This window comes from Anomaloglossus baeobatrachus, chromosome 1, assembly GCF_048569485.1.
Source record: "Anomaloglossus baeobatrachus isolate aAnoBae1 chromosome 1, aAnoBae1.hap1, whole genome shotgun sequence".
Lineage (NCBI taxonomy): Eukaryota > Metazoa > Chordata > Amphibia > Anura > Aromobatidae > Anomaloglossus > Anomaloglossus baeobatrachus.
Genome location: NC_134353.1, coordinates 552,258,447 through 552,276,630, shown reverse-complemented (window position 1 = coordinate 552,276,630; position 18,184 = coordinate 552,258,447). Strand labels below are relative to the sequence as shown.

At 50.2% G+C, this 18,184-nt stretch overlaps 1 protein-coding gene across 1 annotated transcript in view; it reads left to right on the top strand.

Moving 5' to 3' along the window:
• Window positions 1–18,184, top strand: part of LOC142312902 (RNA exonuclease 1 homolog) — a 129,913-nt gene that overhangs the window by 19,878 nt on the left and 91,851 nt on the right. The window contains exon 3 of the mRNA XM_075351921.1: window positions 8,283–8,381. Coding sequence (XP_075208036.1) covers window positions 8,283–8,381 — 99 coding nt within the window. The remainder of the gene's footprint in view (window positions 1–8,282; window positions 8,382–18,184) is intronic.

Below are 18,184 nucleotides of genomic sequence, written 5' to 3'. Positions count from 1 at the left end.
TGGCTGCGCGAATGGAAAGCAGACTCTGCTTCCAAAAGGTTCTTAACTGGTTTGCCTTTTTCTGGCGAACGTTTATTTGGCGAACGGCTGGATGAGATTATTAAGGAATCCTCGGGAAAGGACTCCTCCTTACTACAGTCCAAACCTAAGAGACCTCAGCAGAGAAAAATCCAATTGAGGTTTCGGTCCTTTCGTCCCTCCGCCAAGCCCCAAACCTCTTCGTCCAACCGGCCGGAGAAAGGCCAGAGGAACTCCTATGCGTGGCAGTCCAATTCACGCCCCCAAAAGGCCACAGGAGGCACTGCCTTCAAGACTGCCTCCTCATAACTCTCGGCCTCACCTACCCACATCCTCGGTCGGTGGCAGGCTTTCCCGCTTTGGCGACGCCTGGTGGCCACACGTTCAAGACCGTTGGGTGAGAGACATTCTGTCTCATGGTTACAGGATAGAGTTCAGCTCTTGTCCTGCGGCTCGTTTCTTCAGAACCTCCCCACCCCCTGCACAGGCCGACGCACTTTTTCAGGCAGTGGACGCTCTGAAGATGGAAGGAGTTGTGATTCCCGTTCCCCCTTCAGGAACATGGTCGCGGATTTTACTCCAACTTGTTCGTGGTGCCAAAAAAGGACGGGTCATTCCGTCCCGTTCTGGACCTCAAGCTGCTCAACAGACATGTGAGAACCAGACTGTTTCGGATGGAATCTCTCCGCTCAGTCATCGCTTCGATGTCACAAGGAGACTTCCTAGCATCGATCGACATCAAGGATGCTTATCTCCATGTGCCGATCGCACCCGAACATCGTTTCCTGCGGTTCACCATCGTGGATGAACACCTCCAGTTCGTCGCATTGCCCTTCGGCCTGGCGACAGCCCCACGGGTTTTCACCAAAGTCATGGCATCCGTCATGGCGGTCCTGCACTCAGGGCCACTCGGTGATCCCCCTACTTGGACGATCTCCTAGTCAGGGCCCCTTCTCGGGTGGCGTGTCAACGAAGTCTTACCGCCACTCTGGCGACTCTCCAGCAGTTCGGGTGGATCGTCAATTTCCCGAAATCAGAGTTGACGCCGACCCAATCACGGACTTACCTCGGGATGGAGTTTCATACCCAGCAAGCGTTAGTCAAGCTACTGCGCGACAAACAGCTTTCTCTGCAGGCGGGGGTGCAATCACTTCTTCGGAGTCAGTCACACCCCTTAAGGCGCCTTATGCACTTCCTGGGGAAGATGGTGGCAGCTATGGAGGCAGTGCCGTTCGCGCAATTCCATCTACGGCCACTCCAATGAGAAATTCTTCGCAAATGGGACGAGTTCGGCTTCCCTCGACAAGAACATCTCTCTCTCCCTTGCAAACAAAACATCACTTCAGTGGTGGCTCCTACCCACATCTGTCTCGGGGAAAATCCTTCCTACCCCCAACCTGGGCCGTGGTCACCACGGACGCGAGCCTGTCAGGTTGGGGAGCGGTTTTTCTCCACCACAGGGCTCAAGGAACCTGGACTCCAATAGAATCGTCCCTTCAGATCAATATCCTGGAGATAAGGGCAGTATATCTAGCCCTATTGGCTTTCCATTGGTGGCTGGAGGGCAGGCAGATCCGAATCCAGTCGGACAACGCCACTGCCGTCGCCTACATCAACCACCAAGGCGGCACTCGCAGTCGTCAAGCCTTCCAGGAAGTCCGGCGGATTCTGCAGTGGGTGGAAGTCACAGGCTCTACCATCTCCGCAGTTCACATCCCGGGCGTAGAAAACTGGGAAGCAGATTTTCTCAGTCGTCAGGGCATGGACGCAGGGGAATGGTCTCTTCACCCAGACGTGTTTAGAGAGATCTGTCGCCGCTGGGGAACGCCGGACGTCGATCTCATGGCGTCACGACACAACAAGGTCCCGGCCTTCATGGCGCGGTCTCAGGATCACAAAGCTCTTGCAGCGGATGCTTTAGTCCAGGATTGGTCGCAATTTCGACTGCCATATGTGTTTCCCCCTCTGGCAATGCTGCCCAGGGTACTACGCAAGATCCGGTCCGACTGCCGTCGCGCCATTCTCGTCGCTCCAGACTAGCCGAGGCGGTCATGGTACCTGGATCTGTGGCATCTCACGGTGGGTCAACCGTGGGCACTTCCAGACTGCCCAGACTTGCTGTCACAAGGGCCGTTTTTCCATCTGAATTCTGTGGCCCTCAACCTGACTGTGTGGCCATTGAGTCCTGGCTCCTAGCGTCTTCAGGGTTATCTCAGGATGTCATTGCCACCATGAGACAAGCCAGGAAGCCAACGTCCGCCAAGATCTATTACAGGTCTTGGCAAATCTTCTTATCCTAGTGCTCTGATAACTGTTTTCCTCCATGGCCGTTTGCCTTACCAACATTCCTTTCATTCCTACAATCGGGAATGGACAAGGGGTTGTCCCTCGGCTCTCTCAAGGGCCAAGTATCGGCGCTCTCCGTGTTTTTTCAAAAGCGTCTAGCTAGGCTTCCGCAGGTCCGCACGTTCCTGCAGGGGGTTTGCCACATGGTCCCACCTTACAAACGTCCGTTGGAACCTTGGGATCTTAACAGGGTCCTGACTGCTCTTCAAAAGCCGCCTTTTAAGACGCTGCGGGATGTCTCTCTCTCCCGTCTTTCTCAGAAGGTGGCCTTCCTGGTGGCAGTCACATCACTTCGGAGAGTGTCTGAGCTTGCAGCGCTGTCATGCAAAGCTCCCTTCCTGGTTTTCCACCAGGATAAGGTGGTTCTGCGTCCAGTCCCAGAATTTCTCCCTAAGGTGGTATCCCCTTTTCCTCTAAATCAGGATATCTCCTTGCCTTCCTTTTGCCCTAATCCAATTCGCCAGTGTGAAAAGGATTTGCACTCTTTGGATCTTCTGAGAGCACTCTGGTTCTACATGTCTCGCACGGCGCCCCTGCGCCGTTCAGACGCGCTCTTTGTCCTTGTCGCTGGCCAGCGTAAGGGCTCTCAGGCCTCCAAGTCTACCTTGGCTCGGTGGATCAAGGAACAGATTCTAGAGGCCTACCGTACTTCTGGGCTTCTGCTCCCTTCAGGGTTGAAAGCCCATTCTACCAGAGCCGTAGGTGCGTCCTGGGCATTGCGGCACCGGGCTACGGCTCAGCAGGTGTGTCAGGCAGCGACGTGGTCTAGTCTGCACACTTTCACGAAGCACTATCAAGTGCATACCTATGCTTCGGCAGACGCCAGTCTAGGTAGGCGAGTCCTCCAGGCGGCGGTTGCCCACCTGTAAGAGGGGGCCGGTTTCGGCTCTTTTTAATGAGGTACTATTTTACCCACCCAGGGACTGCTCTTGGACGTCCCAATTGTCTGGGTCTCCCAATGGAGCGACAAAGAAAAAGGGAATTTTGTTTACTTACCGTAAATTCCTTTTCTTCTACCTCCTATTGGGAGACCCAGCACCCACCCCTGTGCCCTTCGGGCTGGTTGATCTTTTGTGTACACATGTTGTTGATGTTGATTTGTTCTTTTGGTTCATGGTCTTCAGTTCTCCGAACATCCTTCGGATTGAATTTACCCTAGACCAATTTATAAGTTTTCTCCTTCCTGCTTTTGCACCAAAACTGAGGAGCCCGTGGTCCACGGGAGGGTGTATAGGCAGAGGGGAGGGGTTACACTTTTTAAAGTGTAATACTTTGTGTGGCCTCCAGAGGCAGAAGCTATACACCCAATTGTCTGGGTCTCCCAATAGGAGCTAGAAGAAAAGGAATTTACGGTAAGTAAACAAAATTCCCTTTTTTATTGGCATAACTAGCTTTCTTTACTGGGGATTAACTGGGTACGTCATGGATAGTGTGCAGTTAATCCCCACCCCTTGCCGTGGGCAGGCCGCGGCGATCCGCACACATCAGCTGTTTTCAACAGCTGACATTTGTGCCTGCTAGTCGCGAGTGGAATCGCTTCCACCTGCGACTATTAACCCCTTACATCTCGCTGCCAAAATCTGGCGGCGAGATGTATATGCACTGCTTTTATGCTGACTTACCCTGCCCCCATCGGAAGTCACGTGACATTATCACGTGACTTGTAGTGGTTGCCATGGTAGCACAGGGTCATGTGATGACGTCTGTAGCTAACATGAGCCACTTCCCCTCAATGCCGGAATACTGCCGGCATTGAAAGCAAAGCCGCATATCTGCAGATCTTGGCTCTGTTGCTGTTATCTGGAGATATGGCAGAGCGATGAGATAGCTGATCGTTATAGCCCCCTAGGTGGACTAGTAAAATAAAAAAAAACTTAAAATAGTTTTACAAAAATAAAAAACCTAAAAGTTCCAATCACTCCTCTTTCACCTCATTCAAAATTAAAGGGTTAAAAAAATAAAAATACACATTTGGTATCGCTGCGCTCAAATGCCCGATCTATCGAAATATAAAATCAATTAATCTGATTGGAATTTTTTTGCTGCTACGCCGTTTACCAAACTCCAAAATTACATTTTGTAGTCGCTGCAAAACAGGCGCTCAAAACGTAGCATCTACGCAAAAATGGTACAGTTAGAAACTTCAGCTCGAGACGCAAAAAATAAACAATCACCGAGCCATAGATCCAGAAAAATGACAATGCTACTGGTTTCGGAAAATGGCGCAAAAAGTGTGCCACTTTTTTGGACAAGCATGTGGATTTTTTTTTTAACCCCTAAATACTACTAAAACATATTCATGTTTATTGTCTACAAACTCGCACAGACCTCAGGCATCACACCGACTCATCAGTTTTACCATATAGTGAACACTGTGAATAAAATATCCCAAAAACTATTGTGCGATCACACTTTTTTTTTTTTTTTTTTTTGCAATTTTTCCGCACTTGGAATATTTTTGCCGTTCTCCAGTACACCATATGGTAAAACTTGACTACAACTTGTCCCGCAAAAAACAAGCCCTTATATGGAAAGATTGGCGGAAAAATAAGTTACGGCTCTCGGAAGTGAGGAAACCCCCCCCCCCCCCCCCGAGAAACGCAAAATGCCCGGGGGCTGAAGGGGTTAATATTTCATTCACCAAGCATAGGTCCTAAACCTTGGAAAGCTTATTCAGTAGACCTCAAAACTCTTCAAATTGCTTTTATCCTTTTCAAACAATCTTACTTTTCATATGTAAAATTAAAAAAAAGTTGAATATAGTCCCATAGATCCCCCCCTGTAGTCCACGCCCTGGCCATCCCCACAGAGCAAGGGGGTTCGTGTCAGAGTTGGTCCTGACTGGATGTGTCTTAACTGCCGATATGTATTAAAACAATGGCCATTAAGTGGCCTTATTCCCTAATCACTGTTTTAAAACTGCGGTTGATAAGAAGTAAATAGTTCCCTGCCCCTGCGGGTAAAAATCCTGCGGGTGACAGCTGACACCATTTGGGGATGATTAACCCTTATAATACTGCTTTCAATTGCAACAGCGTTATCTTAATGGTTAAAAGACTGTTAAAAGCCCCCATTTTATACAATCTACCTTTATTAATTGTAATCATGGATGCTGATGGCTGCCATGGTAGTCTGCGGGTCTTCTAATGACTCAAGGGTAGGGAAGCCTGTTAGATCCTGCTATAAGCAGCATCTAATAGGCTGTGTCAGTGAGTCACTGGTGTCAAGCACTGCAGTACAATTCTTGAGATCAACAATCAATGTAAAAATATTCATATCCCATAGTGGGACAAAGTTAAAAAAACACAACACAAAATACCCCCCCGTGATCATGGTGTGCTGAGGGTTGTCATGGCAGATGGAGGTCGCATGATGACCTCCGGGTCTGCCATGTATGGTGGCCTGTCAGGCCTTGCCTACAGCAGGGTCATGCGATCTGCAGCCTGACACTGACAGTATAATGCATTGCCATGCTGCTACATCGCAATGCATTATACCAGCGATCAGACTAAGAAAAGTGAAAGTCCAATGTAGGGACTAAGTAAAAAAGCAAAATAACTATTGCAAAATATAGCATAAAAATATCACATTTTATGTATGAATTATTTATTATTATAGCGCCATAAATTCCATGGCACTTTACATGTGAAAGGGGTATACATAATAGGGACAAGTACAATAATCATAAACAATACAGGGCACAGACAGGTACAGGAGGAGAGAGGTCCCTGCCTGCGAGGGCTCAGTCTACAAGGGATAGTTGAGGATACAGTAGGTGAGGGTAGATACTGTTGTATGTACTGTGTGTTGGTAATTTATATTAAAAAATACATTTATATAAAGTACACGTATTTGGTATCTCCTTTCAGTTGTCCTGATTTATAAAACTGTCACTATTTAACCCCTTCACTAAACCGCTTAGAAAAAAAAGTGGCAAAAAAATTGTCATCATACCGCAGAAAAAAGTGGAATAAAACTCAATCAAAAAGTTGAACAGAAATAAAAATGGTATAACTGAAAACTACATCTTGTCCCGCAAAACAATCCGCCACACAAATTATAGGTCTGAGAATGCAACAATGCAAAAAAGATATATTTTTGCTAAATTGTATAAAAGCGGCAAAACATAAAAAATAATATAAATGTGGTATCGCTGTAATCGTACTGACCTGATGAATAAACCGGTTACTTTTTAACAAACTGTGAAGGCATAAAATCACAAAAAACAATTCCTGAACTGCTGTTTCATGTTGATTCTACCTACCAAAAAATGTTATGGTCCTAAAAATGGTACCAATAGAAACGTCAACTCAGCTTGCAAAAACACCTCATAGATGGCGCTCCAAATGTGACATAGCATCCACTATTTCAAACAATTTTGCACTGTATAATTCAAATGGCACTCCTTCCCTTCCGAGCCTTGCCGTGCGCCCAAACAGTAGCTTTCCACCACATATGGGGTATCTGCATACTCAGGAGAAATTGCAGAACAAATTGTATGGTGCATTTGTTCCTGATACCCTTGTGAAAATGCAAAATTTGAGGCTAAAGTAACATTTTTTTGTGGGGAAAAAGTAAAATGATCATTTTATTTTTTTTTACACACGGTTTCCGTTCCTGTGAAGTCCTTGAAGGGTTAATAAACTTGTATGTGGTTCTGAGCAGTGTGAGGTGTGCAGTTTTTAGAATGGTGTCACTTTTGGGTATTTTCTGTAGGCTCCTCAGTAACTTCAAATGTGATGTGGTTCCGGAAAAAAAAAATGGGATTTGTTAATTTTGTTGGAGAAATGAGAAATTGCTCATTAACTTTTAAACCCTGCTAACTTCCTAACCAAAATAATTGTTTCACAAGTTGTGACGATTGTAAAGTAGACATGTGGGAAATGTTTAACTATTTAGTGTGATATACAGTAACTTCCTGGTTTAAGGGTATACTCAGTTTGTAAATTGCGACATTTTCGCCAAATAAACGCAAAAGATATTGCCTTAATTTTAACACTATCCAGAAGTACAATATCATGAAAAAAAACAACCTCAGAATCACCAGACTACATTGAAGCGTTAGTCAACTTGTCAAAGTGACACTTGTCAGAAGAGAAAACTGGGTTTGGCGCAAAAGGGTTAGGGTTGTCCTCTGAAGAATTGGCATATTACTATGTGTTTCCAAAAATAAGACCTCCTCCAAAAATGAGCCTTAGCAGGGATTTTCAGCATTTTTGGAACAAGGCTTAAATAGAAGCCCTACCCCAAAAATAAGACCTAGTCGCGGTTCAATAATGAAGTCTCTATGCAGCTAAAAAAGTTAGAATAATGCAGGATACTTCATTATACACAGTGGGCTCCCTGCAATCACACTCACCATATGCCGAGCAGAGGACCTGCAGTGATCGCACACCCACACACATCAGATCACACACCACATCCAGCGACAGACTTCTTCTCGCCGAGACTGTGCATTGTTCCCTGCAGCCGAAAGCATTCTGTAATGCTGGGTGTGGTGATGCGCGTGTGTCAGCCAGAAGCAGGGGAGGACTGTGTGCAGCATACCTGCTGGTAGCGCCCGCCAGAGATCACAGGGAGAACCTGGGAGCCATGCAGATGTCCTGGTCTAGTGAGTATGAGTCTCCCGGGAAGGGGGGGGGGGGGGTAAATCGTTCCCCCCCCCCCCACCATGTTTCTCCAAAAATAGGCCCTTGTGCTTTTTTTAGGGGGCAAAAGTATACGCCAGTGTCTTATTTTTGGAAAAACACAGTAGATCTCAAATTTTTTTGTGACCTGTAACTCTACCAAGTTAATATGAATGGTTGATGTATTAGTCTAAACAAATACAGTTTACTGAACTACTAACGAACTGCAAATAAAATGAAATGCCTAATTGAAAAATAAACTGTATTTAGTGAATATTTCATTCATTTTAGAGTCAAGATCAATCTGAAATAGAAATACAGGAATCTAGGGAAAGTGATTTAATTCCTGGCCAAAGGAAGAGAGTTGCTCATCCGACACCGAAATGTGAGGTAACTATAGACTCTTTGACCTTGTCAGTAATACTGTTGTATAACTTGGTGCTTGATGTATCACTGGTGTCCTTGCACATGCATGCAGTCTCTTCCTTGATTGGGCTTCCCCTGTGTTTTCTTTGCTGCCAAAAAATTACCAAGAAATTTATTTGCTTCCGAAAAGCAAGTCCCAGGTGTGCATTGGCTTCTGAAATAAGGAGTTTGTTTTACATTTTAGTAAGGATTGTTCTAGATAACTTATGTACTATGCCCCAAAAGTGGCAGTTTGATGTGATGTACACTTATATATCATTACTTAACCTGATGTGTGAAGTAGCTTGGGAATTGCAGTAGGTTTTCCTTATTTTATTTATTTTTTAAATTATTTTTTCTTTTTCCGAAACCACCTCGCTCAACAAATTCTTAGGCAATGTCCGCATGTTGGTAACCACAAAAATGCACCTTGTGACCAAAATTTAACCTGCATCTTGTGGCTAAAAAAAGCATTGGTACATTTTTTTGATGTGCTGCGCTGTACAGTACAAGCAAAGTGGATGGGATTTTTAGAAATTGTATGCCCACTGTGCTTGTTTTTTCCACAGCATAAAATGACATGCTGTGCAGCTTCCCAAGCCACATGTCAAGTCTTTGCTGCGGAGACTAGAGTGTTTGCCGCAGGTAGAACATAGAGAGACTGCAACTTCCCAAGCCCAGATTGTGGGCACAAGCAGCTGCGGTCTATTGCAGACATTACTCAGGGCCCAGCAGGAGAGAGTATGCTGCGTCCAGGATACAGCATGTCCCGGATCATGGGCACATACCCTAAAAGGTCACCACAAAATGCATCAAAAACTGCAGTGTGCACATGTGGCCTAAAAGTAATCTATTGAACGGGGAGAAATGTTGCAGTTGTATGATCCTCCATACTAAGTGCATCTGTGCACCTACATGCAGCAGAAAGGGAGCAACAAAATGCATAAGGAAGTCCTCAAATTGTAAATGTATTATTTTCCCGGGCGGCACCTCTCCTACGCGTCAGTTCAGTTTCCTGTCCCAGGATGGGAGACCCAGAAGTGCTGTGGCGCTGCCACAGTGAAGGACTGCTTTAGGTTGGGGTCCTTGGAGTTCAAATCAGGGGCCTCAGCTTTTTTTTTTTTTTTTTCTTTTACAATTTTTTTGTTTTTTGGGACCGGGTCTGTGTCCTGCTGGGGTGTATAGCCCTCGTGGTTGTATACACCGGTCATAAGCCAGGTCTGTATCCTGCTCAGGCTATTCATCGGCGGTTGTATACACAGGCCTCCGGCTCTGTGTCCTGCCAGGGTGGAGGTCCCGGCAGTTGCATACGATAGTACTTTATGCTGGGTCTGTGTCCTGTAGGGTTGAGCACGCCTACAGTTGTATATGCCGGTTGCATGCCAGCTCTGTGTCCTGCTGGGATGTTTTACCCCTGCAGTGGTATACACTGGCCTCAGAGTGTGAGTTTGCGGCAGTTGTATTCACCGGTACTGTATGGTAGACTGTCAAATGCCAGGTCTGTGTCCTGCTTGGGCGTATGTCCCTGCAGTTGTATACGCTGGCCTCAGGGTTTGTCCTGTCAGGGTGGAGATCCCAGCAGCTGTCTACACCGGTACTGTGTGGTATACACCGGTTTGGTATACATGACATGCTAGGCTGTGTCCTGCTTAAGGTGTATGCCCCTGCAGTTGTATTCACTGTCCTCCAGGTCTGTGTGCTGTCGGGACCATCAGAATTCCGGCAGTTGACACACCGGTATTGCTTTTTTTTTTTTTGGTCCACTATGTCCCGTAGACTGGAGTGGCTGCGGTTGTTTCACTAGGGCCTCTGACGCCGGTGGCTTACAGGGTCAGGGGTTTCCAGGTGTGGAAGCTGCGATCTCTGGCCGCGCCGTGGACTTCCGGGTCCTGACAGGAGGTGTTGGACTGGAAGCTGTCTCTGCACATGCACAAGAACGGGCAAGATGGCCGTGCCCATCGCTTCTGCATGGTGGAAAAACTCAAAGCAGCGCATTCACGCAGGTGTTCTCGTCCATACCTCCCGCCTCAACCCGATGCGGTCTGTCAGGGTGGTGAGTGGCGGCTTACTTCCCAGCTTCCTCTCTGTCACGAGCATTGCTGGGCCTCTGTGCGGACTCGGCCTGCACGCCCTTCTACTGACCGGGGGCCTCCTGGCTGTCTGGTTTCAGTTCTAGAAACCAGCCCTTGTAAAGTTACGGGTGAATTTCTGCCACGGACAATGATGGTTCCTCCAGCTTTGGTTAATGGCGGCATCCCACACTCAGGCTGTCTGTCGGCCTGCTTCTGGGGTGAGGCAGGTGTTCGGGATATTTCCATTCTTTGAAAATGAAAGCTGCCCTTCAGTGGAGCCTCCTCAGGGGCCTATTCTGACTTTCAGTAGTGGATTTTTCAGAGCCCACGGTTGCATGACTCATTGGCAGCCCAGGCTTCTTCACTCCTCCAGCCTCATGGCCCTCACAATAGGGCTCAGACTGCTCACCTCCCGACTCTGTCCACTTAGCTCGGCTCCCCCGCACCGCTTGCCTCTGGTGTTTCAGTTAAGCCATACCATAAGGGATACAAAGAATAGACACTTTTTTTGCCTTTGGGACTGTGGGGCTTCCTATTCAGGGTGGATTGGTCTCATTGCTTCTCGGCTTTGGCCTCCCTACTCTACCTCGGCTTCGATACCTCCGGACCGACTGGTGCTAATAAGCTTGGGTTTAGTGCCACAGTTCGGTACTACTGCCTCTGCGGTGCCTAGTGCCTCTGCGGTGGCTGGAGCCTCTGCTGTACCTAGTGCCTAGGCTGTGCCTAACGCACATGAGGTGACTAGTGTTTGATGAGCCTGCTGTTTATGGTGGGCCTAGTACCTATAATGGGCCTCGTGCTTCTGTTAGGGCTAGTGGCTCTGCTTTGCCTAGGTGCCTCTGCGTCTCTGCTGTGCATAGTGCCTATGTTATGCCTAGCGCCTATGGGGTGCCTAGTGCCTGTGATGCACCTTGTGCCTCTGATGTGCCTATCTTGTACTGTGACTAGCCTCGGTGTTGTGACCTCTGTACCGGAGCCTAGTGCCTCTGTTCCTTGTGCCGCTGTGTTGTGCCTGGTACCTTTTGTACCAGTGCCTAGTGCTTGTACCTCGTAGAGCTTGTACCTCGTACTTTGGCCCTGTGCCTGGCGCCTCTACCTGTGCCTAGGGCCTCTGCCTGTGCCCACGGCCTCTGAGCCGATGCCTAGGGCCTTTGGAGCTGGGGCCTCAAGCCTTTGGACTTGGGCTCAGCTCAAAACATTAGGTCTCCTCAAGGCGCTAGCCCATCGCCTCTGGGCTGTGGCCTAGGCGACTTTGGGTTTGTGCTTGATGGCTCTCCGCTAGTGCTTGGTGACTCTGAGAGACGCCTGGCGCGTCTAAGGTTTACTCTTGGCGCCTCCTGGGCGTGTTGCCTGGCTCTTACTGTGGTTGTCAGGCACTTCCTAACCTTGTGCCTGGCACCTTTGTGCTAGTACGCAGCGCCTCTATGTTGGAGCCTAGTGTTGCTATTCTTGCTTGATGCCTCCCAGCCGGCACCTTTAGCGTTCCTTGCATTGTTGGTTGCCTTATGCCTTACCCATTGGTGGCTTCACGTGTACAGGCAAAATTTAAAAACCGGTCTTAAAAACAAAAAAAAAAAATAAAAATTTGGCCAGTGTTTTGGTTGGCATTCCTGGGGCTTTCAGTTTTTTTGGCTTATTGCAACCGTTGCCAGCACACTTGGCTGCAGGATTCGCCTGGGGGACTGGAGTCCCTCTTATCTGGGTTTTTTTCACCCTCGTGGTACTGTGCCCAAGGGGATCAGCTCTCTTCGCTTTTCCTCAATTAGCAGGCACCATGTTGGTTGGAGCCTGTTGGGTGCCGGAGTAGGTGTTCCCCTTTTTCTAGGGGCGTACACGGTCATTCACCCTAATGAAGGTCACGGCCCTACACATCGGAGGCACGTCCGAGGAAGAATTCATGCTATCATAGTTGCAACTACCCCCCCCCCCCACTCCCCTCACGGCCCGCGCAACCTTGCTTCCCTTCTCGGGGTTCTGTCGAGGCAACTTCGGGAACAGTTTCTTCTCTCCCGGGGGCTCTCCTCCTCTGGGTTCAGGCCTCCATCTGATGGCCAGGATTTGATGGAGGGACGGTTGGACATCAGGGCTTTTCCTCGCTCTATTCCACTCTTTCGGTGGTGAACGTCCTTCTATCCCTGGGTTCTCTGAGTATGGGGAAACTTCTGTCCTTTACGGGTTGGGCCGGTTTCAGGCAGTTTTGGCCTACCTCAGCACAGTCTGCCCTTGGGGTTGTTGACAGTTCAAAGGGGCAAGTCAGCATTGGAAGCACTGTACAGTGACTGGTTGGTGGTATTGGATGGGTTCGCAGTAGCCTTCCTGCGGTCACCAGCTTCCCCTCCCTACTTCCCCCCCCCCCCCCCCCCCCTCTTGGGGGTTGGTTTGTGCATGGACTGCTCTTTATGCTCCTTCTGACCTCTTCTCCGTTCCCTACCCCTCAAGGTGGCTACTGCTTGTGCTGTCTTGGGGCCGGGGTGTTAGTGTCCTTGGGCTCTCACCGACAGTCTCTCGGATTGGGTTAATGGGACCAGCCTCATACGGCCATTGTCCCTTGCCGCTTGTAGCATGGGACTTCCATGTTGGAGGAATTGTCTTCCCTCCTTCTGTCCCTATCCTCCAGTCGCTGCAGAGGACTCGTTCTTCATTGGGTTTTAGGAGAGCTCTTCTCTGTATCTCCGGTTCCAGATTCTGGGGGATCATGTGTGGCCTTGTTGTCTCCACGATCCACGGTTGGGCTTTCGGCGTCCAGAGGGTCTAGTCCTAGTTGGTTCCGGGTGCCTCTTGGGGAGGCCTGTGTGGCCCATGGTACATTGGTGTCTCAGCGTATTACGGGACGCTCTACCGGTTCTGTCGTCGTCCTGGGCTGCCCTTGGAGATATTCTTCGGCTTACTTACATGGGACTTGGTCTCTTTGACCGCCTTGTTTTTACGATCAACCGGCTGGCTCTTCTGCCACGTCTATGTTCAGTGGCAGGGTTCTGTAGGCTCTGGTCCCTCCCTAAAGGTGTTTCTTTCGAATCTCTCTGGTAGCGCTGTCATGACGATGGGAAAAATCTAAATACCGGTAATTGTTTCTTCCAAAGCCACGACAGCGCCACTGCTTCCCACCCCTTTTTGCCTTGCGTTCTCTGATTTTTGCCTTCACGATAGTGGGTGTGGCCGTGGGATTTGGATTAACCTTGCTTTTTGTAGTACTCCTCTGTGCTCTGTAACCTAACTGATGCATGGGAGAGGTGCCACCTTATTTTAGTGGGTTTCCTGTCCAGAATGAGGGCGGACCTATCTCTCTGGTGGCGCTGTCGTGGCTCTGGAAAAAACAATTACCGGTAAGTAATCTAGATTTCTTCATCGTTCCTATGGGAGACCCAGACCATTGGTGTATAGCTTCTGCCTCCGGAGGACACACAAAGTAGTACACTAAAAAGTGTAGCCCCTCCCTCCGAGCATATACACACCCTGGTTAACCAAATATAGCCAGTTCAATGCTTTGTGTTCAGGAGGCACACATCCACACATGCATTCTCATCTGATTTTGATTTTTGGAAAGAGTTTGAAGAAAAGCGGGTCCAAGCCTGGACTCCCGGCATGTCCCTTCTCACCCCACTGTCGGCGGTGTTGTTCAGGTTGATTTCAGGGGTGGAGCCTTACATGCCGCGCTCCTTCACCATCCCTCCGGGGCTCTGGCTTGAAGTGGGAGCCAGCACGGTTCTCCCTGCCTTGCAGGAGACCGGTCTCCATCCGCAGCCCTTTCAGGATCCTGCCGGACAGAGCACTCATCCCTCAGGGACCTGGCCCTGCGTCCCACAAGCGAAGTATCTGAGACGTTATTATCAGGGGGTCCCTTGTACTTTATTGTTGGGGAGAGTGTGCTGTGTATCTATTGTGACATTTCCGGCCGGTTCTCTGGTTTTTACCTGAGAACCGCACCGATGGTGCCTGCTCGCCGGCCGCATCGTTAAATTTAGGCCCCGACTTCGCCTGAGGCCTAGTTTCGTTTTCACTGCCCCTGCATGCCAATCATGCAGAGGGACAGTGCGGCTCCGCCCAGCGACTGTTCAGCACTGGTGAGGGACACTCCTATCTGAGGAAATATTCCCTCCCCTGTATATCTCCTTGGCCCTCCGATCCCGCTCTTAGAGTTGGCCCCGCCCCATCTCCTCGCTCCGGCGCCATTTTATCAGCGTTCTCATGCATAACCACATTGTGACAGTGATCTGCGCTGGCCATCTCTCTGGGGGTCTGGGCTGTGGGATCTGGAGGGCACAGATGTCTCTGTCAAACGGTCTGGCAAGCCACAACCTCCGGTTGTGGACCTGCTTATATACACTGTTTATATACTCTGCTGGGGGTCATTCTGGCCAGAGCCCCCACTTCAGCAGCATGTCTCACATCAGAGCAAGGCTGCAAGGCTGTACTTAATATGCACTGCTGTAGGCTCGTACTGCCTGTACCGAGCACATAACCACATTGTGATGCCTGCTCTAATATAGTGGTGCCTCAGCCTGAAGGCTCATCCCCAGTGGTCCCTCCGGCTGCTCCGGCTCCGGTGGCTGAACCCCTGGCTTGGGTAGAATCCCTCTCTCCAGGGGACAGCTGTCCCGGACACTGCTGAGCATGCATCAGCCCCCTTCTCAGGGCGCTTCTGCTGCTATGGCTCGCTCAGCAAAGATCACAGAGGATTCTTCATCTGGTCTCAGACCCCGTCCTCCTAAAATGGAGACGCAGGGTCCCCTTTCCTTCCTCGTCCCGCGGCTCTGGTTCACGAGCTGACTCTCAAGACAGGGAGGATGCCTTTACTGGGGGCTCGGACGCTACTCTATGTACCCCATTGATCTGTCCGAAAGTGACGCAGATGCTAATGATTTGATTGTGTCCATTATATCTGTACTGGACCTCAATCCGCCTCTATCAGGGGAGCACCCCTCTCTGGCAGAAAAGCATCAGTATACCTTGCCTAAGAGAACAAGGAGTGTGTTCCTTATCCACTCCAGTTTTTCAGGCCACTGTGACCAAGCCCAGAGCCTGTCCTGACAGACACTTCCCAAAGCGTGGTTCTGATGACCGTTTTCCGTTTCCACCAGAGGTGGTCAAGGAGTGGGCTCATTCACCAAAGGTAGACCCTCCGGTGTCTAGACTCTCAGCCCGGAAAGTTGTATCAGTGGCTGATGGCAACTCCCTTAAGGATTCCACTGTCCGCCATCTGTATATGAGGCGGCAGGGGCCTCGTTCTCCCCATCTTTTGCAGCAGTGTGGGCTTCAGAGCCATCTTTGCTTCTCTAGAGGAGATGCATTCCCTCACCAGGGACTCTATGCCCGAGATGGTTGCCTTAACTTCCAGGTCTTCAGCCTTTTCATCCTATGCCATGTCTGCCATGCTGGAGGCTCCGCACTGCGGTGGCTTCGGCCAATTCTCTCGCTATCCACAGGATCCTGTGGCTTCGACAGTGGAAGGCAGACGCTTCTTCAAAGAAGTACCTTGCTGGGCTCCCATTTGCTGGGCCCAGGCTGTTCGGTGAACAACTGGATGAAATTATTCAGGAAGCTACTGGCGGGAAGAGTACTTCCATGCCACAAGCAAAAACAGGGCAGGAACCAGTCGAGGTTTCGTTCCTTTCGTTCCTCCAACTGGTCGTCCTCTAAGCCCTCGGCCTCGTCCACTAACTCAGCCAAGGACCAAAAACCCAACTGGCGCACGAAGCCGCGTCCTCAGAAGACCGCAGGAGCTGCTGCCACTGAGGCAGCCTCCTCTTGACTATCTGGCCGCGCCAGCAACGTCCTTGGTCGGTGGTAGGCTCTCCCGCTTGGCGACATGTGGTTTCAACACGTCTCCGATCAGTGGGTGCGGGATATCCTCTCCCACGGCTACAGGATAGAATTCTATCCAGCCCGCCAAACAGATTTTTTTCTGTCAACTCCCCCCTGCTCCAAGGCCGCCGCCTTCTCTCAGGCCGTGGCATCCTTGCAGGCCAACGGAGTAATTGTACCGGTTCCCGCCTGGGAACGGTTCAGAGGTTTCTACTCAAATCTCTACCTAGTCCCCTAAAGGGACGGTTCCTTCCGGCCCATCCTGGATCTCAGGCTTCTCAACAAGCATGTTCAGGTGCGGCATTTTCGCATGGAGTCTCTCCGATCAGTCATTGCCTCGATGACCCAAGGAGATTCCTTGCATCCTCGACATCAGAGAGGTCTATCTGCATGTGCCAATTGCAGTTTCGCACCAGCGTTGGCAACGTTTTGCAATCAGAGGAACATTTCCGATTCGTGGCTCTTCCCTTTGGGTTAGCCACGGCCCCTCGAGTATTCATCAGGGTCATGGCAGCAGTGGTTGCGGTTCTGCACCTCCAAGGGTTGGCATCACTTTTCCTGGACGGCCTTCTAGTCAAGGCTTCATCCTGTGCAGACCGTCAGCGGAGTGCCTCGCTCACTCTCGCCACTCTAGTCCAATTCGGGTGGCTTGTCATTCTGCCAAAGTCCACTCTGACTCCGACCCAGAAGCTCAAGTACCTAGGGATGGAATTCGAGACTCTGCCGGCACTTGTGAAGCTGCCTTTAGTCGAACAGCAGTCCCTCCACTAGCGGTGCGCTCTTTGCTGAGGCCCCGCCGTCATTCCATCAAGCACCTAATGCAGGTGCTGGGTCAGATGGTGGCGTCAATGGAAGCGGTTCCCTTGCCCAGTTCCATCTGCGTCCTCTGCAGCTGGACATTCTCCGCTGTTTTAGACAAGCGGACTTCCTTCTTGCACAGGTTAGTGGCTCTGTCACCACATACCAGGGACTTCCTTCAGTGGTGGCTTCGGCCCCTCTCTCTTCAGGGACGCTCCTTCCTGGCCCCGTCCTGGGTGATCCGCACCACGGATGCCAGTCTATCCGGCTGGGGAGCGGTATATCTCTACCACAGAGCGCAGGGCACTTGGACTCCGTCCGAATCAGCCCTCTCGATCACTGTGCTGGAAATCAGAGCTGTGCTTCTAGCTCTTGGCCTTTCACCACCTGTTGGCGGGCAAGAACAATCGAGTCCAGTCAGACAACGCCACAGCGGTTGCCTACATTAACACCAGGGCGTGACACTCAGCCGCCTGGCACTGTTGGTATCCTTCAGTGGACGGAGGATTCCAGGTCCACCACATCTGCAGTCCACAACCCAGGCGTGGTGGGGCACTCCGGAAGTGGATCTTCTCTCCCACGATCCTCAGGCCTTTGCAGCAGACGTGCTGGTTCAAGATTGGTCCCAGTTTCGTCTCTTGCGCGTTTCCCCCTCTAGCTCTTGCCCAGAGACCTGCGCAAGTTCAGAATGGGGGGCCGTCGGGTCATTCTCATTGCCAGACTGGCCCAGGCGAGCTTGGTACCCTGACCTGCTCCATCTGTCCGTTGAGGTGCTGTGGAATCTCCCGGACCGTCCAGACCTTCTCTCACAAGGTCCGTCTTTCCGCCAGAATTCTGCGGCTCTCAGATTGACGGCGTGGCTCTTGAGTACTGGATCTTGACGGCTTCTGGTATTCCTCCTGAAGTAATCTCCACTATGACTCTGGCTCGGAAGTATTCCTTGGCCAAAATCTATCACAGGACCTGGAGAATTTTCCTGTCCTGGTGTCGCCCTTCCGGCCATGTTTCTTGGCCTTTTTTCCTTGCCGACCCTCCGGTCCTTTCTACAGTCCGGTCTGCAGCTAGGACTATCCCTCAATTCCCTCAAGGGACAGGTCTCGGCTCTGCCAGTGTGTT